Genomic DNA, 22,685 nt, shown 5'->3' with positions numbered 1-22,685 from the left:
GAAGTGTATCGTACTACAAGTACGAAACCCGGGCAGTATTAGAGACCGCGCCATAATAACGGACAAGACAATCCCGCACAACAGACTGGATATAACCCTTGTGGACAAGAAGGAAAAGGCTACCTATCTGATTGACAGAGAGATACCCAACACTGGCAACCTGCAGAAAACCATGGGGAAAAAAATCTGGAAGTACACAAACCTAAGACAGGAGATCAAAGAGATGTGGCATATGCAACAAGTAACGACCATCCCGATCATCGTGTCAACCGCCGGTATGGTGCCAAAGATCCTACATAACAGCCTAGAAGCAATAGATCTCCTAGCGAACACCTATAAGGAACTCCAGAAAGTCACAATACTGAACACCTGCAGGATAGTCAGAGAGTTCCTCGACCAACAGTAACACCAGACTTAACAATCACCACCCTGTGTATTTGGTAGCAATACCCGTCGCGAGGTGGAACCCCAATCAGGGAGAAATAATATAAGAGTAATAATAATAATACAGTCGAATCACTTTTTAACACCCCCGACCCGGATGAGAGAAACAGTCGTTACATCCAACGGTCGTTATTTCGATAGTTCGTAAAATAAGCAAAAGGACAAAGAATAGTTTTAACATTATACGAGTATGTAATTCTAATACAATATAGTACATATGTAAAAGGTAAACTACAGCCATTGCCATCCACTGCAAGATGGAAGCCTCCTCAACGGTTCATGTTGAGGGAAATGGACCATAATCTGCCATGCTGGTCCAGTGTAGGTTGGCAGATCGACCGTACTTAGCAGTCAATGGCTAGCAGTCTGCCTTCTGCTGTATGGCAGACGTCCTGCGATTCATCTCAGAATCTTGCTAGTAATCCCAACAATTTCCATCGTATACAGTTACCTTTCTTCTTTGTATTCACAGGCATGCAAACTACTTGACCCCATTTTTTGCTCTTTTAGCCAGTGGTTTCTCATACTCGGCTTTGGCAACCCTAACCCTTCTGTGGTACTATTACGAATATAGTTGTTGCTACAACTATATTCGTAATAGTACCACAGAAAAGGTTAGATTATCTTTTTCTGCTCTATTAGACTGGCCAGCTCCATATTCCTCCATCTCGGCATCCTCCTCGTTCTATATTTTCTTAACGATATACATATATTTATGGTTTCTGTGATTATTGATTAGTGTATACAGTAATACATATGCATAGTACCAATATATATGTGAACGCACTTACATATATACAGAGTTGGTTTTGCATTGGCAACAAATACCTAATACCACGGATTTGTCAATGATATACAGGAATTTTGCCAATACGGATGAGCTGATTATCCCGTTCTATTAAGGCAATGGTTAGCCATATCCTGAATACAAGATTTCGTGAGGGAGCAACAGGGTGCTTGTACTAGTTTCTGTAAATTTCATCTACAGACTAGACACCTGAGAGGAGACCTAACTGAAGTGTTTAAAGTTTTGAATGGATTAGGTGCCACACTACGACATGAAGGGCATAAACTCAAATTGAGGAAGGATGGTTGCAGGATAGATGTGCGGAAATTTGTCAGTAGGTAGTTGATAGTTGCAAACTTCCATCTGGTGTTGTAAAAGTGCGTCAAGTCAGTGAAGAACTAGACCAACTGTTTAAGGATATAGAGAGAATACGGGAGGTGCTGGCATATATATATTTTTTCCTGGTGCTGTATAAACTTGCTTTCTTGCGCTATTTGCCACTACTAATACCTTGTGGCCCACCTTTTTCCCATAATACATCCCGTACACGTCTTGGCATGAACTCCACAGCGAGTTTCAGGGTGTTATGTGGCAGTGCTACCCATGCTTTCAACAATGTTTCCAATATTGTTGTTGTTTGGTTTTTAGGAGCATTAGCAACTAAGGCCATATTGCTCCGGGGATATGCGGTGATCATTTCCTGACCTTTCCGCATCCTCCGTATTTGGTGGTCACGGGCTCGAACCCCGGTCTAATCAAGAAGCGTGCGCTACGCACTGTTGCTGCTGCCCACCTGGCTACGGAGGCGCCATGTATCCAATAATGCGGGCATATTGTCAGGTGAATGGTCGTGGCATGCAATGTCCTTCTCCAGTACTAAGAATGGAAAACAGGTCTCAAATGTTCAATTAGGTCGATATCGGTTGATTCAGCTGTCCTGTGAGGACGGAGCATCCATTTTCATGTTCCTGATACCAGTTCTATCTGTTAGGCCTTGTGGCATGGCGCGCTGTCTTGTTGATAGACGTCAGAGTTTTCTGGATACACTGTCATCATAAAGGGATGTACTTGGTCGGTGACGACAGAAAGGTAGGTTTCTCATCGAGCCGTTCAATAACTATAATCAGAGGACCCAGGGTATGCCCCGAAAACAGTCCACAAACCGTTACACACCACAGCCTGCCGAACACCAACAGTGCATCTTGGTGTTATGGCCTCATGTTGCTTTCTCCAAATGCGAATACACCCATCTACATGTTAGAGTTGGAAATGGAATCCATGGTTCCACAGAGACACTCAAAAATATCGCCATGTATACCAACTACAATCATATATTGGCCATTCCGGACCCTTCACCAGAATCAGACTATTCCAAAGCATTAGTCCTTAGACTGGTCTGCGATACTAGTGAAGTTAGTTCTTTGCATTAGCAAAACCCCTTGATTTTCCCAAGGGAGGGGGGTTTGCTAATGTAAAGCCAACTTTGTGTATATATATCAGGAGTCTACGCGTGTAGCACAGTGGTATCGTCACAGTCCTCCCCAAACCGGGTGGAAAACGCCCGGGTTCGAATCCAGTCGATGACGCGAGGAACTTTAATGGGTTTTTTTTTTCCACTCCATGGCTGAGTTAGTCGGTCTCAGGCGTAGATAGCAAGGTCCCCCCCCCCAGAAACTGGGGTTTTTCGTCCAGCAAAACAGACATAAGACACAGCACGGCAGATGAATTTAATTATTCGGGTGGCCTTGAAATAAGTTTTTTTTTTGTTTTTTTTGGATATATCAGGCCTAATTTAAAAGATGAGGGATGAATGCACATGATAACGTTTAATTAACTTCTGCAGTTAGGCTGCGCTTGCAACTAAACGTTTTGCTTAACCACCTCTTTATTGGTGCATATTCTGGAACACGCAAGGTACAATTCCACTCAGTGTAGTCTTCAAAACATGTTTCCCTCTAACTTTAGAATGATACACATCCTCATAAACTTCTTTCCTACGACGTAGCCCAGTGGTCAGGAGCGAGAGTGCATAGCACGCGTTCCTTGAGTGGGCCGTGGTTCAAGCCCGTAACTACTAAATACGATAAATATTTGTATTGACGATTTAATGTAAACTCTACTGACTTGGTTGTCGTGCCAGAGTATAAACAGAAACTTAGTTTTTCGCGATTAATAGAGCATCCAACGTTTCAATCGTTGCATCAGTTGCGATTGAAGCAGCTGCGATCACTCTTTTTTTCAACCTCATCAGATGCTGAAACACATACAAAAACAATACAGTAAGACCCCCGTATCCGCGGGGGATACATTATAACACCTACGTGGATGGCTGAAACAGCGGATATAAACGAACACCTGCTGACCCCATATATAACGCGATTTTCTTGTACATACATAAGTATAATAAAGTTTAATTGATAAATTAAACACACAGTAAGACATTACCAACATTAAATACTTTATGAAGTACAGCAGACTCAAAAAAAAAAAAAAAAATAAATAAATAAATAAACCAGAAATCATAAAATTCAAGTAATATTACAATAGGTATAAACAGATATTTTGCAAGTCGTAAATAAGCGACAAGAACCGGCGTTATAAGTCGTCATTGGGAGATTAGTGTACCTATTATCTTGCAATCCCCGCTAGCTTCACGCCTAGCGAAAAAAAAAAAAAAAAAAAAAAAAAAAAAGAGACCAAATGTTTAGTTTGATTTAGTGTGTCGCGTCGATTGTTGTGTTTCGTCGCACCGCAAAAGGACAAATTTTGTTTCGTTATTTATGTCAGGGATGTCGAAATTTTTTATAGTAACTATTTATTTATTATTATTTTTATTTATTGTTTTTTTTTTGTTTTGTTTAGAAATCGCGAAAATGATGGACAAACGCAAGAGTTGTGCTTTCAAATTAAACAAAAACTTCAAATTATTCAAAAGTTGAAAACGTGCATTCGTTAAATCTCTAAAGAACCATTATAATGTTGGTGACCAAACCATACGCGACATTGTAAAAAATAAAGGGAAGCTATTAGATTTAAAATCGACAACGTAAAAAATAAAGGGAAGTATTGTATTGGATACGCGAGTAGCACGTGTTAAGTTTTTTCGTTTTTTTTTTTTTTTTTTTTTTTTTTCCGTGGCGGTTAACCGCGGGTAACTGAATCAGCGGATACGGGGGGGGGGGGCACAACTGTATACTGCCTGAAGCATGTCGATTTCGTATTGTGTTTTGCCTTCGGAACACAGCACAACTTTCTTTGATAGCATTCTTCGACAGGTTTTCTTAAAACACTGGATTATTTCTTGATCAAGTGGCTCAAGAAGTGATGTTATGTTAGGTGGCAGGTATTCAACACTAATTGCACTAGACCATTCGCTTAGCAATGAATAGCAGTTATTTTACTAACAGCAAATTTCTTTTATTCTCACTGCCCATCTTCCGATCTAAGATCCATTCTTCATAGAATTTTAGTGACAAACTTCTCTGACTGTGTGGTTATCCCAGAATATAGAAAACAGCTATTTTATATAATCGGCAATGTTTTCAAACCTTCAAAATATCGGAGTTCTGAGTTTTCTCAATGATTAAGAAAGGAAGCTTCTCTGTGCCAGACTAACATGCCTCTAAGGCAGGAGTCGGCAACCTGCGGCTCTTTGAGGATGTAACTGCGGCTCTTTACCTTTTAGCCCACATGAAGCACAATTTGAAATGAGGTTAGAGGACTTAAAAATCAAGGACATGTGGAGTGTAAGACTATAATACCTTAAAACTGAAACTGAGGATTTGGAGAGTCAGAAGGCTGCCCTTGCAATTCTATACAAATGGACGGCGATACATGAGTTGAAAAAGCAAGACCAAATTGTGTTCGATGTGTGGTGTAGCTTACCGGACACGTATATAAATTTGAAAATATCTGCATTTGGACTTCTCTCAATTTTTGGTTCGACGAATTACTGTGGGCAAATATTTTCGAACATGAACTACATTAAAAATAAATCAAGAAACCGTCTGAACACTCAGCTTGTTTAAAGATGAAAATTATGGCATACTCGCCTGATGTTAAAAGACTCGCTCAAGAAGTTCAGCAGCAAAAGTCACATTAATTCGTACCTAATTGGATGTTTGTTACGTTTTTTTCAGTACTAATAAATAATATTTCAATATATATATATATATATATATATATTTTTTTTTTTTTTTTTTTAATTAGATCTAAAATGGCTCTTCATTCAGAAAGGGTTGCCGACCCCTGCGCTAAGGGAATAGCAATTCCTTGTTTTGCCTTTTATGATTCTTCCACTCCTTCATAACAGACGACAAAACGTTTTCCCCACTATTTCTTTCTTTCTTTCTTTTTTTTTTTTTTGAAAGACGGCCCATGACCAGTCTTAAGTTTTTGAAAGTATTCAACCTTTGAACAAACCATCTGACCTTAGTTTAAAAAAAAAACATTTCCGTATATGGGAACGTTTTTTCCACACATCACGATTAGTTATTCCAAGATTATTTTATTGCTATCATCTGTTTATTTCTTTTTAGAGATAGGTGTGGTTACAATATTTCAATATTTAAAGAGTTATTTACAATATATATATATACAAATATGTATATATATATTTGTATATATATATTTTTTTAAACATAAAACATGATGATATTCATCCAATATATGATGTCCAGGTTAGCACAGTTAATATAGGACTGCACTTGAGATGGTAAACGGTTTCCCGGCAATCCTATTTGGCCATCTCAGGAGCCAGTATTCCACTTCCAGGGAAAGCCATGATGCTATTTTCAGGGGTTGATGATCAGATCGTTGACGCATATAGGGGAATTGGTGTAACACATTTAAGAATGTATTGGATCATTAGGTGAGGGCTTATGAGGCCGGTGAGCTCCAGTCTAGCGATCCATAGTGCTGTGTACGTCTTCTTTCTTACATATTCAAAGTGAGGTAATCCCTCATTCCACGTAAACCACAGGTCGATACGTGAGGGAACTTTTCTACTCCGATACCATTCACAAAAATTGTAATTTCTGTTTTTTATTTATTTATTATTTTTTTTTTTTTTTTTGTTGTTGAAGGCCATTTGCGCGGCTTTCTTTTCATTTAGTTTCAAACCAATGCAGTCTAAATATTCTTCAAGCTTCTTTATTGTATCGTTTGCCTCCTCAATAAGATGAGGAGCCCCTTATCCTCTTCACTCAAAACGTACGGAGCATTGCAAATAAATTGGCCACACTTCAGAACTTCTTGCTGCTTGAAGACTTCGCATTTATCTATCTAACGTAAACCTGGTTAATCATTTACAAGCAATTTAACTGCCTTAGCGGAAACTACGCTCAAATGAGCGTGCCCATAAACGAAGGGATGGTGTACTTATCCTTTCCCACAAAAGCCTACACATCACAAATACCAGCAGTCTAGAACGAAGCTCTTCGCATGGTTGACCCTATATGCCCCTACCACGGTTTACAGAGGCAAAAACAGAATTGGATAGCCTCATTTCATCACTTGGTATGTACCCTTTGCAGACCCAATCAATAACACAGAATCAAAAGCTGGCCCTTATCTACTTGAATATACGTAATGCTTCCTTTGGACTGCTATCTTCTTACTGTGGAATTCTATCCCTCGCCCAGAAATACTAACCACGATAAAAACAAGAAAACAACAACCACAAAGCTCGTCTTCTCCACCAAGTTCATACAAATTCAAAATTCAAATTATTATATTAGGGTCACCTGCAATTTCTTACATATACCCGTTTATATATTATATCTGTAAATTGCGAGTGTTCTCTGGTCGCTTTGCCTGTTTTGCTGGACGAAAAAAAAACCCCAGTTTCTGGAGAAAAACCTTACTGTCTACTCCTGAGACCGACAAACTCAGCCATGGAGTAAAAAAAGTCCGTTAAAGTTCCTTGCGTCATTGACGGGATTCGAACCCGATGTGGGGAAGGTGACGATATCATTGTGCTACCCGCGCAGACCACCAAGTTCATACAGGAGGAAATTATTCTTAGGAAGCTCAGAACAATAAACTGGAACGCAGTCTACAAACTACCGCCATCTGAAGCAATAGACTGCATCGTAGATCACCTTTGGAACATCGCTCGATTAGGTGCAGCAAGAAAGATAAAAATCTGTGAATGGGCCAGGCCTGGTTCTCCAGCCAAATGAAATCGTATTTCAATGGAAAGCAAAAAGCCTATCGAGAATGGCGAAAAACACGAACCCCATAATCATACACCTTCAAAATGAAGAGAGCTATATTCAAAATGATTAGACAAGCCCATTACAAGATAATCCGCGAGAAACTGGCTAAATCAAAGAATTCTAAACAATTATGAAAAATGCTTCCACATGACTTGGGAGGTTTTCAAAGATTCAGCAGACCACACCTTTGGAGATTGTAGCGATGTTCCACCTTGCTCAAGCCACCTCTAAACCCAATAAGTAAGCAGTCCCCCCCCCCTGAAAAAGTTATTTGTTTGTTATTTGTTATTTGGTTTTTTGGAGCATTAGCAACTAAGGCCATATTGCTCCGGGATATGCGGTGGTCAATCCCTGACCTTTCCGCATCCTCCGTATTTGGTGGTGACGGGCTCGAACCCCGGTCTAATCAAGAAGCGTGTGCTACGCACTGCTGCTCCTTCCCACCTGGCTGCGGAGGCGCCGCCTGAAAAAGTTATACATCACTAGTAGAGACATAGCAGTAGTCATCAGATGCCTATCAAACAAGTGCACCAAAGGCCCATATAAATTCCCCCTATTCATTAACATTTGTAGCCCTTACCGGTAGACTTACTGTCGCATACTTTCAACAAATCGTTGAAACGGCCACTTCATCAGAAGCCTGGAAAAATTCCACACAAAACCAATTCCTAAAATCAATAGACATGAAACCTGGAAAGACTAGACCTATTTCGATAGGATGCAACTTATTAAAAACCTTTGAGAAATCTATTATCACACAATTAAAATATCAATGTTTTGGATACCACCCATCCTACCCCCACCCCCATTCAGTCATCGAAAACAGTTCAACTATAACAAACTTAATAGATAAGCTGCAGCATCCAAAACCGCCCGAACAGTAAAAGCCAGATGGATATACTATTCCTAGATATCAAATCCGCTTATGACAGGATAACAATTCAATCCCTCCTCTGCATCCTGGAGTCTCACTGTTGCATTACAGTAAGCGTACTGACACTCTCACAGGAATTACTAACAGAAATTCATAAAATTACAAAGCACGATGATTTTAGCATCAATTACATCCTAAATAGAGGAGTTCCGCAAGGAGGGCGGGGTTCTTTCCGCGACATTTTTCGCTGCAGCCCTTGATCTCTTCCTCTCAAACCAGCAATTACATCCTAGCCTACGCGGATGACCTGAATATGTTCTTTCCACCCAGCAATAATGATTGTGAGCATAAAGTTGTAGAGCAACTTTATGCTCGCAATTATTACTACAATAACAACCCAGTAGGTTACTAACCTGGCCAACTTCCTCGCTTCGGTCGTACTGGAAATAAACGTCAAAAAGAGCCCAGATGTCCTTCTCTAGAAAGCATAATAAACAGAACATCATTCCATTAAATGGGCATCCCATCCAGAAAGTCGAACATCACAAGTATCTGGGATAACAAGTTATCTTTCACCGAGCATTTCATTACCTCAAAGAATACCCTAGCCTTCATCTGGCGCTCAAAACAGGAATTGACTTGGTTTCATAATGCTAAACTGGTGAAAGAATACATTAGGTGTGTGGCCCGGATCGCCTTATACGCTTCGGTAATTTTGTCCTCGGCACCAGAAACGTACGTTAAAGCCTTCTTAAGAATTGAATATTGGTTACTTAGGTGATTAAACAAGATCTTCAAGTTCCCTTTCATCGTATGACTCGTTTGCCTCCTCAATAAGATGAGGCCCCTTATCCTCTTCACTCAAAACGTCCGGAGCATTGCAAATAAATTGGCACCCCTTCAGAACTTCTTTCTGCTTGAAGACTTCACATTTATCTATCTAACACAACTTAACTAACCAGATGGCCAGTAAAATGGCTAAAATATATTTAAATGTATCTTCAGATCGAACACAAGGTAGAGCAAGAAGTTAAAAATAGAGTATATTACTCAAATCTGAATAACAACTTTATCACAACAATCTCAGTGTGATTAGACATAACATCAAAGCTAATTAAACAAAACCGTCAAATACATTATCAAAGCATATACATGTACAGCACAATTAATTAGTTTAAATATGCATATACCACATTCAAATCTTACACAAAAGACAAGGCTACAGTAATAGTAAAGTTACCAGCAGAATAAGTTATTAAACCAAAGAATGATTGACTTAGGACTAAGTGACAGCAGAGGAACTACATCAATCACCAACTAATACCCAGAAATTTAAAACTGAACCTTCACAGTCGGCTTGCAACTTCCAAAAGTGAAAGTTCGCAAATAAAAGACTCACTTATGTCTTTCAGAATGAAAGTTCACTAATGTACAAGTTAGTGCATTTGCATCATTTCTGTACATAGCCAACTACATAAGTAGTTATAAATTGGCATCATTAAGTATATCTCATATTGTGAAGGTATTCACAATTATTGTTGTATCGTGCTGGATAGAAGAGTAGCCTTTTCCCAGCATAGTGCTATGGGTCGCCCGTGGGACAAAGTCCCGTCCAGGTTAGTTCTAATCATTGAGTCTCATCAAGGGAAGTTGTGGTCGCAGTAGGTTTGCGAGTGGTAGTAGGTTGTTTTAGTGGCAGTTTTGACGCTTCTAAGGTTGCGGATAGGTCCGTCTCCTGATGAAGAGATCCTGAGCATATTGTGTGAATACTTTGTAGTCTTTCTCCTCCATAAGGTGTTCCTGGTGAGTATTGGAGCAGGGTCACAAGCGACAGCGAAGGTCGTCATACAAGCTGCAGTTGTACATTAGGTGTTCCCATGATTCGGTTTCACCACAGAAGCAAAGGGGGATTTCACTGAGCCCAAACCCCGCTAGTTTTTCCCTGATAGCACCATGCCATATAAGTAAATGCGTGACTAGGAGCACTGGTGAAAGTCAGCTTGGATGCCTGGGATATGTCATATGTATGTTGGGTAGGAATTTTTTTGTGATTGCCCCTTCGTTGAGGCTTCCCAGCGTGTCTGCCACATGTTTTGGAGATGCTCGATAAGGAGTCTTGTCTCTAGTTTTGGGTCATTTGCAGGATTTACCGTGAAATCTAGAAAGTCGGTTTCGCGGCCTCTGGAGAGGCAGAAGAGCAGCCCTCGATGGACAATCTCGCGGTCTGGGGTAGGGCCCCAGCTAGAACCTGGAGCCCATAAGTGCTCAGTGTTGCAAGCTCTTGAAATGGTTAGAAGCATGTAACGTTGGACTGTTTCAAGCTTTGCTCTATTTACAGCGGTGATGGCCTTCCTGAACCAGACCCCCCACTGCGTAGGTGATGATGGGTACGAAGGCAGCCTTATAGAAGAGTTCCAGCGTCCTTTTTCTGATATCCCAATCCCTGAGGGTAATCCTCACAAATAGCGCAGAGTAATGTCTGGTTTATGTCAGAGTAGTGCTATGTTCTGTTGTTGTCTCTGGCTACTTGGCCGCAGGACTCTTAGTGGCATCAACGCTGCCCCCCACCAATACTGGGAGGCGAGACAGGCTGCCTATTATACTCTGGCTGGCCCCTACCAAGGTCGCCTGAGCTTCCTGACAGATATATATCAGGAAGCTCAAATATATATATATATATATATATAAAAAGATTGGAAGAAGTGAGTAAGGAGATAGCAAAGAAAGGCGAGTCAGGATGTAGTTATACAGGGTGTTTCAGTTAAACGTTTCAGAACTTCTAAGAGGGGTAGGGTACATCCTGACAACTCGAAATCATATAGCAATGTGGGGTCGGAAATGCTTTCCTGCAGCGGTGTTGTACACAGAAGCACCATAAAGAAAAGAGACCATAAGTGAGAAATCGTTTTAATAATACATGAAAAGAAGCAAAAGGTACATGGATTAAAGTAAGTGTTCGAAGTTTCTTCCACGGGCTACAATGCACGCCTCACATCTCCGACGCATGGACATCCGAACATTCTGGAATACTCCAGGCGAATTTCGAATTTCTTCGGCAGCTACTGCGATTCTTGCAACCAGCTCCTCAGCATTGTCAACAGGGGTGTCATAAACTAGCGATTTCATATGACCCCAGAAATAAAAATCAAGACATGATAGGTCGGGTGACCGAGCAGGCCAACGCACGGGACCACCACGTCCGATCCACTGTTGACCAAATGTGACATCCAGGTAGTTACGAACATCTCCGCTATAATGGGCAGGGGCTCCATCGTGTTGGAACCACATTGTCTGTTGCGTCGATGCAGAAATCTGTTCATCTCTCAAAAGTTGTGGCAATACTTGCTGCAGAAAGATCAAGTAGATAGGTCCGGTTAGACGACACGGTAACAGGTAAGGTCCGATGAGGTGATCTCCCATAATACCGGCCCATACATTGACCGAAAATCGAATCTGTGCTGCACGACGTCGTATTGCATGCGGGTTCTCGACCGCCCAGATATGGTCGTTATGCGTGTTGAAAATTCCTTCCCTTGTGAAGGATGCCTCATCGGAAAACAACACTTCAGCAGGAAAAAGGGGATTTGTAGCACATTTTCCAAGGTACCACTGTGCGAAAGCAATACGAGGTGCATAATCTTCCGGTTGCTGTGTCTGGACACGCTGCACGTGAAACGGATGCATGTCTTGTTCTCGGAGAATCCTCCAGACGCTGCAATGGGAAACCCCGACTGTGTTTGCTAGACTTCGTGTACTCGTTCTTGGATTCCCCTGTACATGCTGCAGCACATTCTGTTCGACGGCTGGAGTCCGTGCTGTTCTTACCCTGTCCTATCAGCTCTTTCAAATGAACCTCTCTCAGCTAACCTCTGGTGCAGTCTTGCAAAGAAATTATGACTGGGAATACGCCTCGTCGGATATCGTTCCGCGTACAAATGCTGTGCGGCTGGCCCACTACAATTTGCAGCCCCGTACGCCAAATGCATATCCGCTAACTCTGCGTTCGTGTAATCATCCATCCTACTAACTTGGCGTTCTTGTTCAAGAAATTCGAAATTCGCCTGTAGTATTCCAGAATGTTCGGATGTCCATGCGTCGGAGATGTGAGGCGTGCATTGTAGCCCGTGGAAGAAACTTCGAACACTTACTTTAATCCATGTACCTTTTGCTTCTTTTCATGTATTATTAAAACGATTTCTCACTTACGGTCTCTTTTCTTTATGGTGCTTCTGTGTACAACACCGCTTCAGGAAACCATTTCCGACCCCACATTGCTATATGATTTCGAGTTGTCAGGATGTACCCTACCCCGCTTAGAAGTTCTGAAACGTTTAACTGAAACACCCTGTATAAGAGCAGGCCACGGAGAAGGGGGTACAGTAGAAATGGAAATAGGAAGGAGTGGGAAAAGGGACAGTCCCCAGGGGATTAATTAGTTTAAATATGCATATACCACATTCAAACCTTACACAAAAGGCATAAGGCTACAGTAATAATAACAGTAACATTACCAGCAGAATAAGTTATTAAACCAAAGAATGATTGACCTTAGGACTAAGTGGACAGGGTGCCCTGTGTAGGAGGAGATCGCACTGAGGGCAGTGGTTCTCTGTATATTCCCACATCAGCTGTAGCAGCGCCACCTTAAAAATATTGATTACATTCTTAAGGTGGCACTGGCTGTAGCCGGTTTCAGCATATCCCACGCCACAATAGAAGCGCATGACATCAGCGGGGAAGGGGATTTCCAAGCAGGTTGTCCCCAATCTAAGCAGATACCATTACAAAATTTTTAGTGCGAACCTCCTGGAACACCTTGGCGAACCTCTGGGGTATTCGCGACCTACCGGTTGGTAACCGCTGGTGTATGCGAATATCCAGTAGACAATTTGAATGTTTATTGTCATAAAGACTAATATTCATATCCTGGCCAAACTACTGACAGGTAGGTACGACGCGGCAGTACTATCAGGCATCATTTCACATCCACAAGTCAGAAGCATACATGCAGTCTGCAAAACAGGCCACGCCGCTCCAGTCTCATCTCCTTGAAATATACCAACAGGATGTTCCCACTGAATACAATGGAAATCCCAAACCGATACCAAGTCCAGTGTGAAAAAGTATGCTCCAGTAAGGCCTACAGAACGACTATCTTTCAACAAACAACTGAGTCTTGCAGTGCAAACAAAAACTGAACTGGAAGGCAGGCCTCCTGTTGGAAGGGGTCCCCATGTGCAGTCCTCTCCTAGTTGTCAATTGTGGTCGAGGTTGTCGTGTAGGATGCTGACAGCCTCGGGGCGCAGTTATGTTCCTCAAAGCCAAGCTGCAACCAAGCAGTCTGATTGCTAAGTGTGTACTGAGAATGGTTGCGGATGCTCCCCTTACAAGTCAACCAGCAATGAAGAACAACTCATTTATTTATACAAATTCGTCTTTTCTCTCAAAACTACAAATACTATTATAGTTAGGGAAGGACGTTAAGTAGTTGTTTTCCATTAAGATTATTACTAAATATAATACCACGTGAAATTAATAATATAGTTTATTAAGCTTTCACCTAAACTACTATACATTAAGGTAACGTTTCAGGTATCTTACCGATACCCATCATCAGGCCGTACTGCTAACAGACTCATCTTGCCGATGCTCTCAAAGATATGCACATCAGGTTTCTGGTAGCATCGGCAAGAGGAGTCTGTTAGCAGTACGGCCTGATGATGGGCATCGATAAGATACCTGAAACGTTACCTTAATGCAGAGGTTCCCAAACTTTCTCGGTTCACGGCGCCTTTAATGTCCCAGTAATTTTTTCACGGCACTCCTAGGCCAAAAAAATACTTAACATAAGAAATACCTAAATAATTTTTTTTTTCTTTATATAGAGGTACTAAATAAAGATCAATTACAGATCACCACAAAATTAAAAAAGATACTGTACAATGCATACCGTAAAATCTTTTTATAATGAAATAAATGAATAAATTTCAAAAAATAATAATAATAATAACTTTAAGTAACTTAAACCGAAATTACAAGGAACCCCAAGAATGTTGTTGCGGCACCCGTGTTGAAAACCACTGCCTTAATGTATAGTAGTTTAGGCAAAAGCTTAATAAATTATATTATAAATTTCACGTGGAATAACAGTGGTATTATATTTAGTAATAATCTTAATGTAAATACTATTGTAAATATATTTTCTAAGTTGTTAATATTCCCCTCTAGCTTGTATGCTGTTCAAGGGGCGATTGTAACTAGTAATCGAAAATAAATAATAAAAATTAAGATGATTTAATTACCAAAAATATGAGACTAATTACAATTACATTTTTACAGTTTAAACCCAATACATTGTATACGCATAATTATAATAATACAGTACAATAATATAAAAATGATATGTACAATTTAAAAATATTGTGCGGATGATTTCCTTTGCTACACTTTGTCCCGAATGTCGCAGTGTAAAATCCAGCAGTAGTCAGCAAACATATGTTCGTTCCGGAAACCTTGGTAGCGAATTTCATTCATTTAAGGTCTTGGTGGAATCGTTTCTCTTGGCTCGACACTTTCCTGTGCCAACTTTCGGGAAAAAAAAATCTAAAGACGAATGCATGAAATGAAGTTTTAGCCACATACGACATTCCATTTCTTATATGCACTGAAAAGTTTCCGAATTTCATATTTGTATGCAGAAGACCTGTGGTTACTCAAAATGTTTCTACAAAGCCAAATGGATTTGTAGAAACCTTTCTAGAAAGCCAGCCATACTTTGTTCTAATAAATGAGACATTCTTCCAAATTTTCCATTCTGCAGCAATTCTCTGTATATGTCATGATTTGTACCGTTGTGAAAAGGATGAGGATTAAATTATGAAATAAGAAAGGTATAAATATATTGCAATAATTGCATACATATAAATGTATAAATAATAATTATACGCATATTCACTCGTGCAGTTTGGCTGAACAATATGAGCAGTATATCAGTCTCATAGCAAAAGATAGATATGGAATCATCGTCCAAGGATTTATCTAGTCCACAATTTTTTGCAATGAAAAATACTGTACTGTTAACCTGTGTAATTACTGATAAAATGGATAAAATAAATGAATGTACCAACATACATATATATTATTATTTTTTTAAATGTAACTTTGTGACGTTGTTTCACCAGCTTATTTTAATGGCTGGTCAACAGTTGTTAATTTTACATTAATATTTTTTTGTGCTCAGTTAAAAATTCTGTACGGACCTGCATTCTTCGCCTATTTAATGCTTTGCTTTTTTTTTTTTTTTTTTTTTGTTTTTGTTTACACGAAGTCAGGGGCGCTTCAACCCGGGAGGGGGGGGTGCAAGGGGTACGCGCAAAACCCTGGTGGAAAATCGGAACTATTTGTCGCCGAGGTATTGCATTCGGCGGAAAATAGTTCAATTTCTCTGTTTTTTTCAGAGGTGTAATTAGTGGAACTGCAAAATTTTACTGGCACCCAAGCGGAAAATACCCTTGAAATGCCCTCCACGAAGTAAAAATTCAATATACCAAAGCATTTAATCCACTTATTTAAATGAAACACCGAGAAATTTTTTAACACTAATTATTAATTGCACAACAAATAAAATATATACACAATGTAATAACGGAAATAATAACTCTTTCAGATGATGATAAACGTGGAGGATATTTGTCTGCTCTACTTTGGCTCTACTCTCCGTATATAAATTCGCTTGGTGAGCCAGCAGTAAAAAAAAGTGCATCATCCAGAATGGCATTATGTGTAGAATATACTTTGTCAGGTATGAAGGCTCTACTTTCTTTTGCAATTAATTAGAGCATTAATTATTTTAGCTAACTTAAAATTTGTACTGCGTAGGTTTTTCTGAAAAGATGTCTCTGGGTATAATGCGGAGTGTCCTTTGATGGAAACAGTACGAAATAAACTCATACTATGTGGAGTGTTTTGGTATAAAAAAAATTAATTTTCTGTTTATACTCCGGGACGACAAAACAGTCAGAGGATAGATAGACAGAATCTATCTATCTAACTATCCTCTGACACAAGATAGATAGAATACAAGAAACAGCACTGTATTTAGCAGTCACGGGCTTGAACCCTGGTCACTCAAGGCACATGTACTTATGCACCAGCGCGCTTGACCATTCGGCTAATGCACTTGGAGTGGTAACCTCCAAGTGCAATAAACTTCAACATTCTATCTTCATATCATAATGGGGATTCAGGACAAGGAGAGAAGGCCCTGGATCTTTCTGATAGACTTTTCTTCCCAAACTACATTGTCAACTGATGATTACATGATTAAAATGAGAGAGTTATCCCCAGCTTAGGAATCATACATTGTGATTCTGGGGGAAGGGGATTAGATAAACATCAAATTCGAGAATTCGCAATGTGAGAAAATAGTTTAAAAGTTTCCGCTGGCCATGAAAATTTCTGTTATCTTGGTTTTGTCACTGAATAAGTTTACTGCATCTTAAAATCAGTCATTCATGTTCACACTGATCTGACAGCATTATTTCCTACATGCGGCGTTGCAGGATGTAAGGAATCATGGATGTGATTACGTGAAATACTTAGCTGGTGGGGGAGACCAATGTTGTGACCTTAGTAATCTACCAAGGAGTAGATTACTAAGGTCACACAACATTTTTTTAGTGTATATAAAGAGGGCTTAGTTTTCTTTTCTTTCTTTTATTTCCACTGTTCAAGTGTGAATGGTTCTTCTTTATCGAAGGAGAAGCGAGGACCGATGAAATTAATGAAGCGGAAATAGTCCCAAAGACTTACCAGATTTTCAGAAGTGACAGAGAAGCAAAGTGGAAAGGGAAGGAAGGGGCAGAGAAGGGGTGAAAAGGCCTTTTAAATTAAATGTAAGAATTATGCTTGTATATAAAAAGGAAGAAAGTTATTGAAATTATTTTTTCGTAAGTCGATTTCGGTATTTATTATTATTAATATCAGTTATAAACCACAAGAAACTGTGGGTCACACAGGGACAGAAATGTGCCGGATGGGTGTGTAATATACAGACTGAAGTGCGAAGAATACATGTACAATGTATAAGAGTACATGCGTGCTTGACCCGGGAAAAATACAGAATCCAACTTACAAATGCATGAAAACAAAAACCAAGTTTGTAGAAATATACAGATAGGTAAAAGTTAAAGGAAGATAAATGCAGCAGTCAGTAATGTCCATGAGCAGGTGATAATCAAAGATTTATTAGCTGTAACAATTCTTAAGGATGTTCTTTCTGTAGAGCTTGTCCTTCCAGAACTTCTCTCAGATAAGTGGGTGGATGCCTAATTTGTTAAAGATCTGAAGACAACTGGCCGGAAACATGTCCCTCAGGGAATGAATATTTGTCAGTGTAAACCACAGAGGGAGACAAGGAGCCAGGGAATTCCCTGCCTTCTTTGGGCCAGAGATTAATGGCGATACCGAAGGAGCATCAATTCGCCACGTTAAAAGCCGCTCAAACGTGAGGGCATTTCTTGTCGTAATGAGATGTCTCCAGGGAGCGATGCCCAGATTAGTTTGAAGGGTAGATCTGGAGATAGTAAGAGGGTGGCCCACCACAGTTCATCCATCTAAGCAGCCAGAATTCCAAACTGAGGTACCTGTTCAGGTAGGAGCAAATAAGAAATCTTAGAGGCATAGAAAGGAATTGGGGAAATACACCTCAGTATGTATTGATCAAGCATCGCTGGTTGATGCGCACCCAAGAGCTCCTAACGCACTGCCCAAAGGATAATTAAAAGCACACTCCACTGGGGGATGCCTCTTGTCATGCCGAAAATTACCCAGAAGTTTTTGTGGGTAACCGTCATATGTCTAGGAAGTAATATTGAATTCAAAATTTGAAGTAGGTATCTGCCATACCGAAGTAGTGTTTCAGTTTGGTAAAAATAGCTGGAAGGTATATTCTGTTTGTATATTTATAGGTAAGGTATATTTATATAGTGCTTATTTATCTCTAGTTGTAATGCTCTTCGGTAGTCGGTATTTATATTAGCTTATTTACTGCCACTTGTAATATTGGAGGAACTTTTGATTATGTCGATATTGAAGCCATGTAGCTTTATTACGATTTTAATATTATAGTTACATATAAATGGCACAGAGACGTCACTACTGGATAAAAATGATTAATTCACAGTAAGGATAATTACCAGTATTGTTATTTCTAGACACTGAGAAATAATTTGGTGCTGTTTGCCAACTTTGATATACAGGGCGCAGGCTCCTTATTGTCTACTGATCATATACCATTTCAAACTCATAGGTAGAGAAATACCCCATGTGATGAGACAAAATTAAGGAAAAGCCGTTCAGATACAGTTTTCTGTTGTGAAAGAGGGGACAACAGTTCGCTTATAGTAGTAGCGGCATGGGATGCAAGAAAGCAAGTGTATGAGCTTAAGCAGCATCAGCCAAAAAAAAAAAAAAAAAAAAATCACACTATTCCCTCCAAATGCCTGTCCAGTTCCTCCTTAAATTTATTTAACATGTCAACTTCCACAACGACAGATGGAAGTTTGTTCCAGCAATTAACCACCCGCTGGCTAAAGGCAAATTTTCGCACATCTATTCTACATCTGTATTTTCTTAATTTGAATTTATGCCCCCTTAGGTTCGTAATCTGTGGAAAGATCCCATCATAATTCAGTGTGCTCGACCCATTCAAGGTGCCTAGTCTCCAGCCACTGCAATTTGCAGAACTTAAGCCTCTCTTGGTAAGAGGATCCCTTCATTCCCCTCACCAATCTTGTTGGCTTTCTCTGTACACGCTCAAGTAAATCTACATCCTTCCTAAAATGACGCCTCCAGACCTGTACGCAGTACTCAAGGCGTGGCCTGACCATTGCCTTATACAGAGGAACAATTATCTCCTTCTCCCTGCTAGCAAAATTCCTATATATCATTGACAAAACCCCATGACCTGCCCTGGCAGCCTGTCTGCATTGCTCAGAAAACTTCATATCTGACTGCACAATTACTCCCAGGTCTTTTTCATTTTCTACCATCTTAAGTGTAGTATCACAAAGTTGGTACGTTTCTCTGGGGTTACTTCTACCCATATGCAGTACTTTGCATTTGTCAAGGTTAAACTTCAGTTGCCACTTCTTAGCCCATCTGCCCAAATTATCTAGATCCTGTTGCAGTAGTACACTGCCATTACTGTCATTAACAACCCTGCCCACTTTGTATCATCTGCAAACTTCGACATTAAGCCTGATATACCTTCATCAATATCATTGATAAATATACAAAACAACAGTGGACCTAACACCGAACCCTGTGGGACTCCACTAATAACATTAGTCCACGAAGAGCAGCACCCATTGATTACCACCCTCTGTCTTCTCCCACTTAACCATCCTTTTATCTATTGTAGCAACTTACCCTTAATACCATTCTGCTCCAATTTGTACAATAGTCTTCCATGCGCAACAGTGTCAAAAGCTCTCCTGAAATCCAAATATATGATATCAAAATTATTTTTTGCATCCAGTTCCTTTGTAACCACATCATAATATCCTATCCAATTTGACAGACAAGACTTTCCCTTAACAAACCCATGCTGTGTCTGAATTATTGCTGCAGTCTTGTCTAGATGATCCTGCAATGCATCTTTAACCAGTGACTCCATTATTTTACCCGGAACAGAAGTTAAACTAACTGGTCTGTAATTACTCGTGTCACCCTTCGATCGCCCTTTGTGAATTGGCGGTACATTTGTACATCTCCAGTCCGTGGGGACCTCCCCTGAATCCAAGGATGCTCTCATAATTATGGCTAAGTTTATTAGGTCTGCTGCATTGCTGATCTCTTCCATGGTGAAAGGGTGCTCTTTTGTTGCCGTTTGATGAGTCTCATTGGCCTGGCAAACTCGGCTGTTCTGTTGCCATTGTTTGTATCTCTGGATGAAAGGCAGCGTCAAGGATATTGTTGATGGTGTGTTCCCCAAGTGATAGTAAAGTATCCTTCTGGCGGTTTAGTGGCTTCAGCTACTTACCCTCTGGGGAGTTTGTTGGTGACGAGCTTGTATACAAGTTCCCAAGGGTCCTTGTTTCCAGTGGTGGAGACCAGGCGCTCCCAGGATTGGTTTTTGCTTTCTCTAATTTATGCAGTATAGGCGTTTCTCGCCTCTTTGTAGCCCTGTTGTAGGATTTCAATTTCCGCCGTCGGCCAGGAGCGCCCAGCTCGCTGGAAGGCCTTTTTTCTTTCCTGCGCCTCCTTCCTGAGTCGCTGGAGGTTTTGATTTCACCAAGGCACTGCCTCTTGTGTTGGATTTTTCTTCCTGATGGCTGTGTCGCTGGCTTGTTTTATGATTTCAGTCGTTTTAATTTGGAGGATTCTTGGGTCCTCAATACGTTGGAATTCTCTCTCTCGTTGTTGTATGCTATTCCGTAGGGTGGTCTGGAAGAGTTCCCAGTCTGCCTTTGCTAAGGCATACCTATGGGCGGTTTGTCTGTTCACAGGTACTGTAGCCAGTGATTTGTTTAGACTGAACGTAATGGCGCGATGATCAGACGTTGTTCAGGCCTCACGGACGGTACAATTGGAAATGTTGTTGGCAGCATTCCTCGTTGTGACATCTATAGTGGCCTCCCATAATGTGTTGCAGAATGTAGGCAGATTGTTGGGTAAGTTTAGTACAGTTAATGTTGAGGTTGCCAGGAACTCTTCCAACCTGGTCCCGTTTCTGGTACCCTGTATCTGGGGTATGGCTGTGCGACATTGGCGAACGGCAGTTAACGTCTGCTCCCACGATGATCTTTGCATTTGGGAGCATATCACTAGTTAGACTTACGTACCTTACTGCGAAGTCGATATCCTCACCCGGACGGCAGTAAAGAGCTATGGCATAAAACGTTCCCAGGGCCGTGGCGAGCTGGACACATGCAGCCCAAGATGTGCATAGCTGAGTTATTTTGGTCAACGTTATATCTGGGTTTCTTACCAAGGTCGCTGCCCAAGGGGTGTCATCCCCCGTTTGGACTACTTTTTATGTTATGGGATAGCCACTGACAGCCTTCATATGTACATAGGTTCTTGTAGTGTTACTACATCAATGTTTACTTCTTCCGCCTTCTTGCAGGTTTGGTCGGCGACCGCCTTGGCTCTATGTGCATTTATCTGCATGAATTTTACCTCTGTGATGTTATATTTTTAGGACGTGTTCCCATAGTTGAGTCTTGATTGGAATGGCTTCCGTCAGGGGCTGTCAACGGGGGATGCCCTGAGAAATCTCTTGGTGCAAGCAGCAGCCACTGATCAAAAGTACTTCCTAGCTATCTCTGTTGACTTTGCCGGGGCGTTTGACACCCTCTGGTGGCCAAGAATACTGGCCCAGCTCCGGGAGACCAGCATGGCAGAAAATTTATATAACGTAATAAAAAGCTGCCTGTCTGACAGACGTATCACGATAAACACCCCATATAGAACGCTTACAAGACAGATACACAGAGGCTGCCCACAGGGCTCTGTACTGGGACCAATACTTTGGAACATTACAATGGATGAACTCCTTAATACGGACATTGGTGAAGCATCCTCACAAGCCTTCGCAGATGACCTCATCCTTATGGTCGCCGGAAACAGCAGACTACAACTTGAAACAAAGGCAAACCATCCCTACAAATTCTTCTGAAATGGACCGAAAAGCACAATCTCAGGATCTCCAAAGAAAAAAACTAATGCTATCCTCCTAATGGGCTCCCTTGATCCGAGGAGACCCCTCAGATCAAGATAGGTACCACCACACTGAGACTATCAAAAGAGCACAAGTACCTGGGTGTAATACTTGACGCCACCCTTTCCTTTAAAACGTATTTCAACTACACCAGGAAGAAAATTAAGGGCTACACGGCCCTCATCACCAGGTCGCAAAAAGGGACTGGGGGCTAAACAGCAAAACCCTCAAGCTCATATACAAAGCAGCCTTTATACCGATAGCGACCTATGCATCGGGAGCATGGTACTCTAAAGTCACCATGGCAGTAAACCACAGGTTACTCGACTCCATCCACAGAGCCATGCTATTAGCCATCACACGGGCCTGCAGCACAGTAAGCACACATGCGCTGCAGGCAGGGCTCCCACTCACAAATTTTAAAAAAACTTAGATTGCAACTTAAATAAACCCCAAAAAAAAACCTAGTTTTCATCATATAGTATAGCAACACAAATAAGATAAAACTTACCATGCAAAAATATGTATTTTTTAATTGTAATCAGAATTTTCATCCCATTCAGTTCCCTCCACATTTATTTTTTGAAGTTCTTTCATTTTTTTCAAACGTTCTTCGTATCTTTTATGACAAGTTCCTTG

General features: G+C 40.7%; 1 protein-coding gene across 3 annotated transcripts in view; it reads left to right on the top strand.

Moving 5' to 3' along the window:
• The window catches only part of LOC150081987 (uncharacterized), a 151,415-nt gene that overhangs the window by 31,227 nt on the left and 97,503 nt on the right, over positions 1-22,685 (top strand). For 2 of the 3 annotated variants that reach the window (XM_090379885.1, XM_090379884.1), the window contains exon 3: positions 15,990-16,124. The exons of the other annotated variant lie outside the window; for it this stretch is intronic. In XM_090379885.1, the coding sequence (XP_090236011.1) occupies positions 15,990-16,124 (135 nt within the window). The remainder of the gene's footprint in view (positions 1-15,989; positions 16,125-22,685) is intronic. 3 annotated transcript variants of the gene reach the window in all.

The sequence above is a fragment of the Mastigoproctus giganteus genome, chromosome 8, assembly GCF_048544385.1.
Source record: "Mastigoproctus giganteus isolate SK-2022 chromosome 8, ASM4854438v1, whole genome shotgun sequence".
Classification (NCBI taxonomy): Eukaryota; Metazoa; Arthropoda; class Arachnida; order Uropygi; family Thelyphonidae; genus Mastigoproctus; species Mastigoproctus giganteus.
Note: the sequence above shows the minus strand (reverse complement) of the source record. Positions and strands in the feature narration are given on the sequence as shown.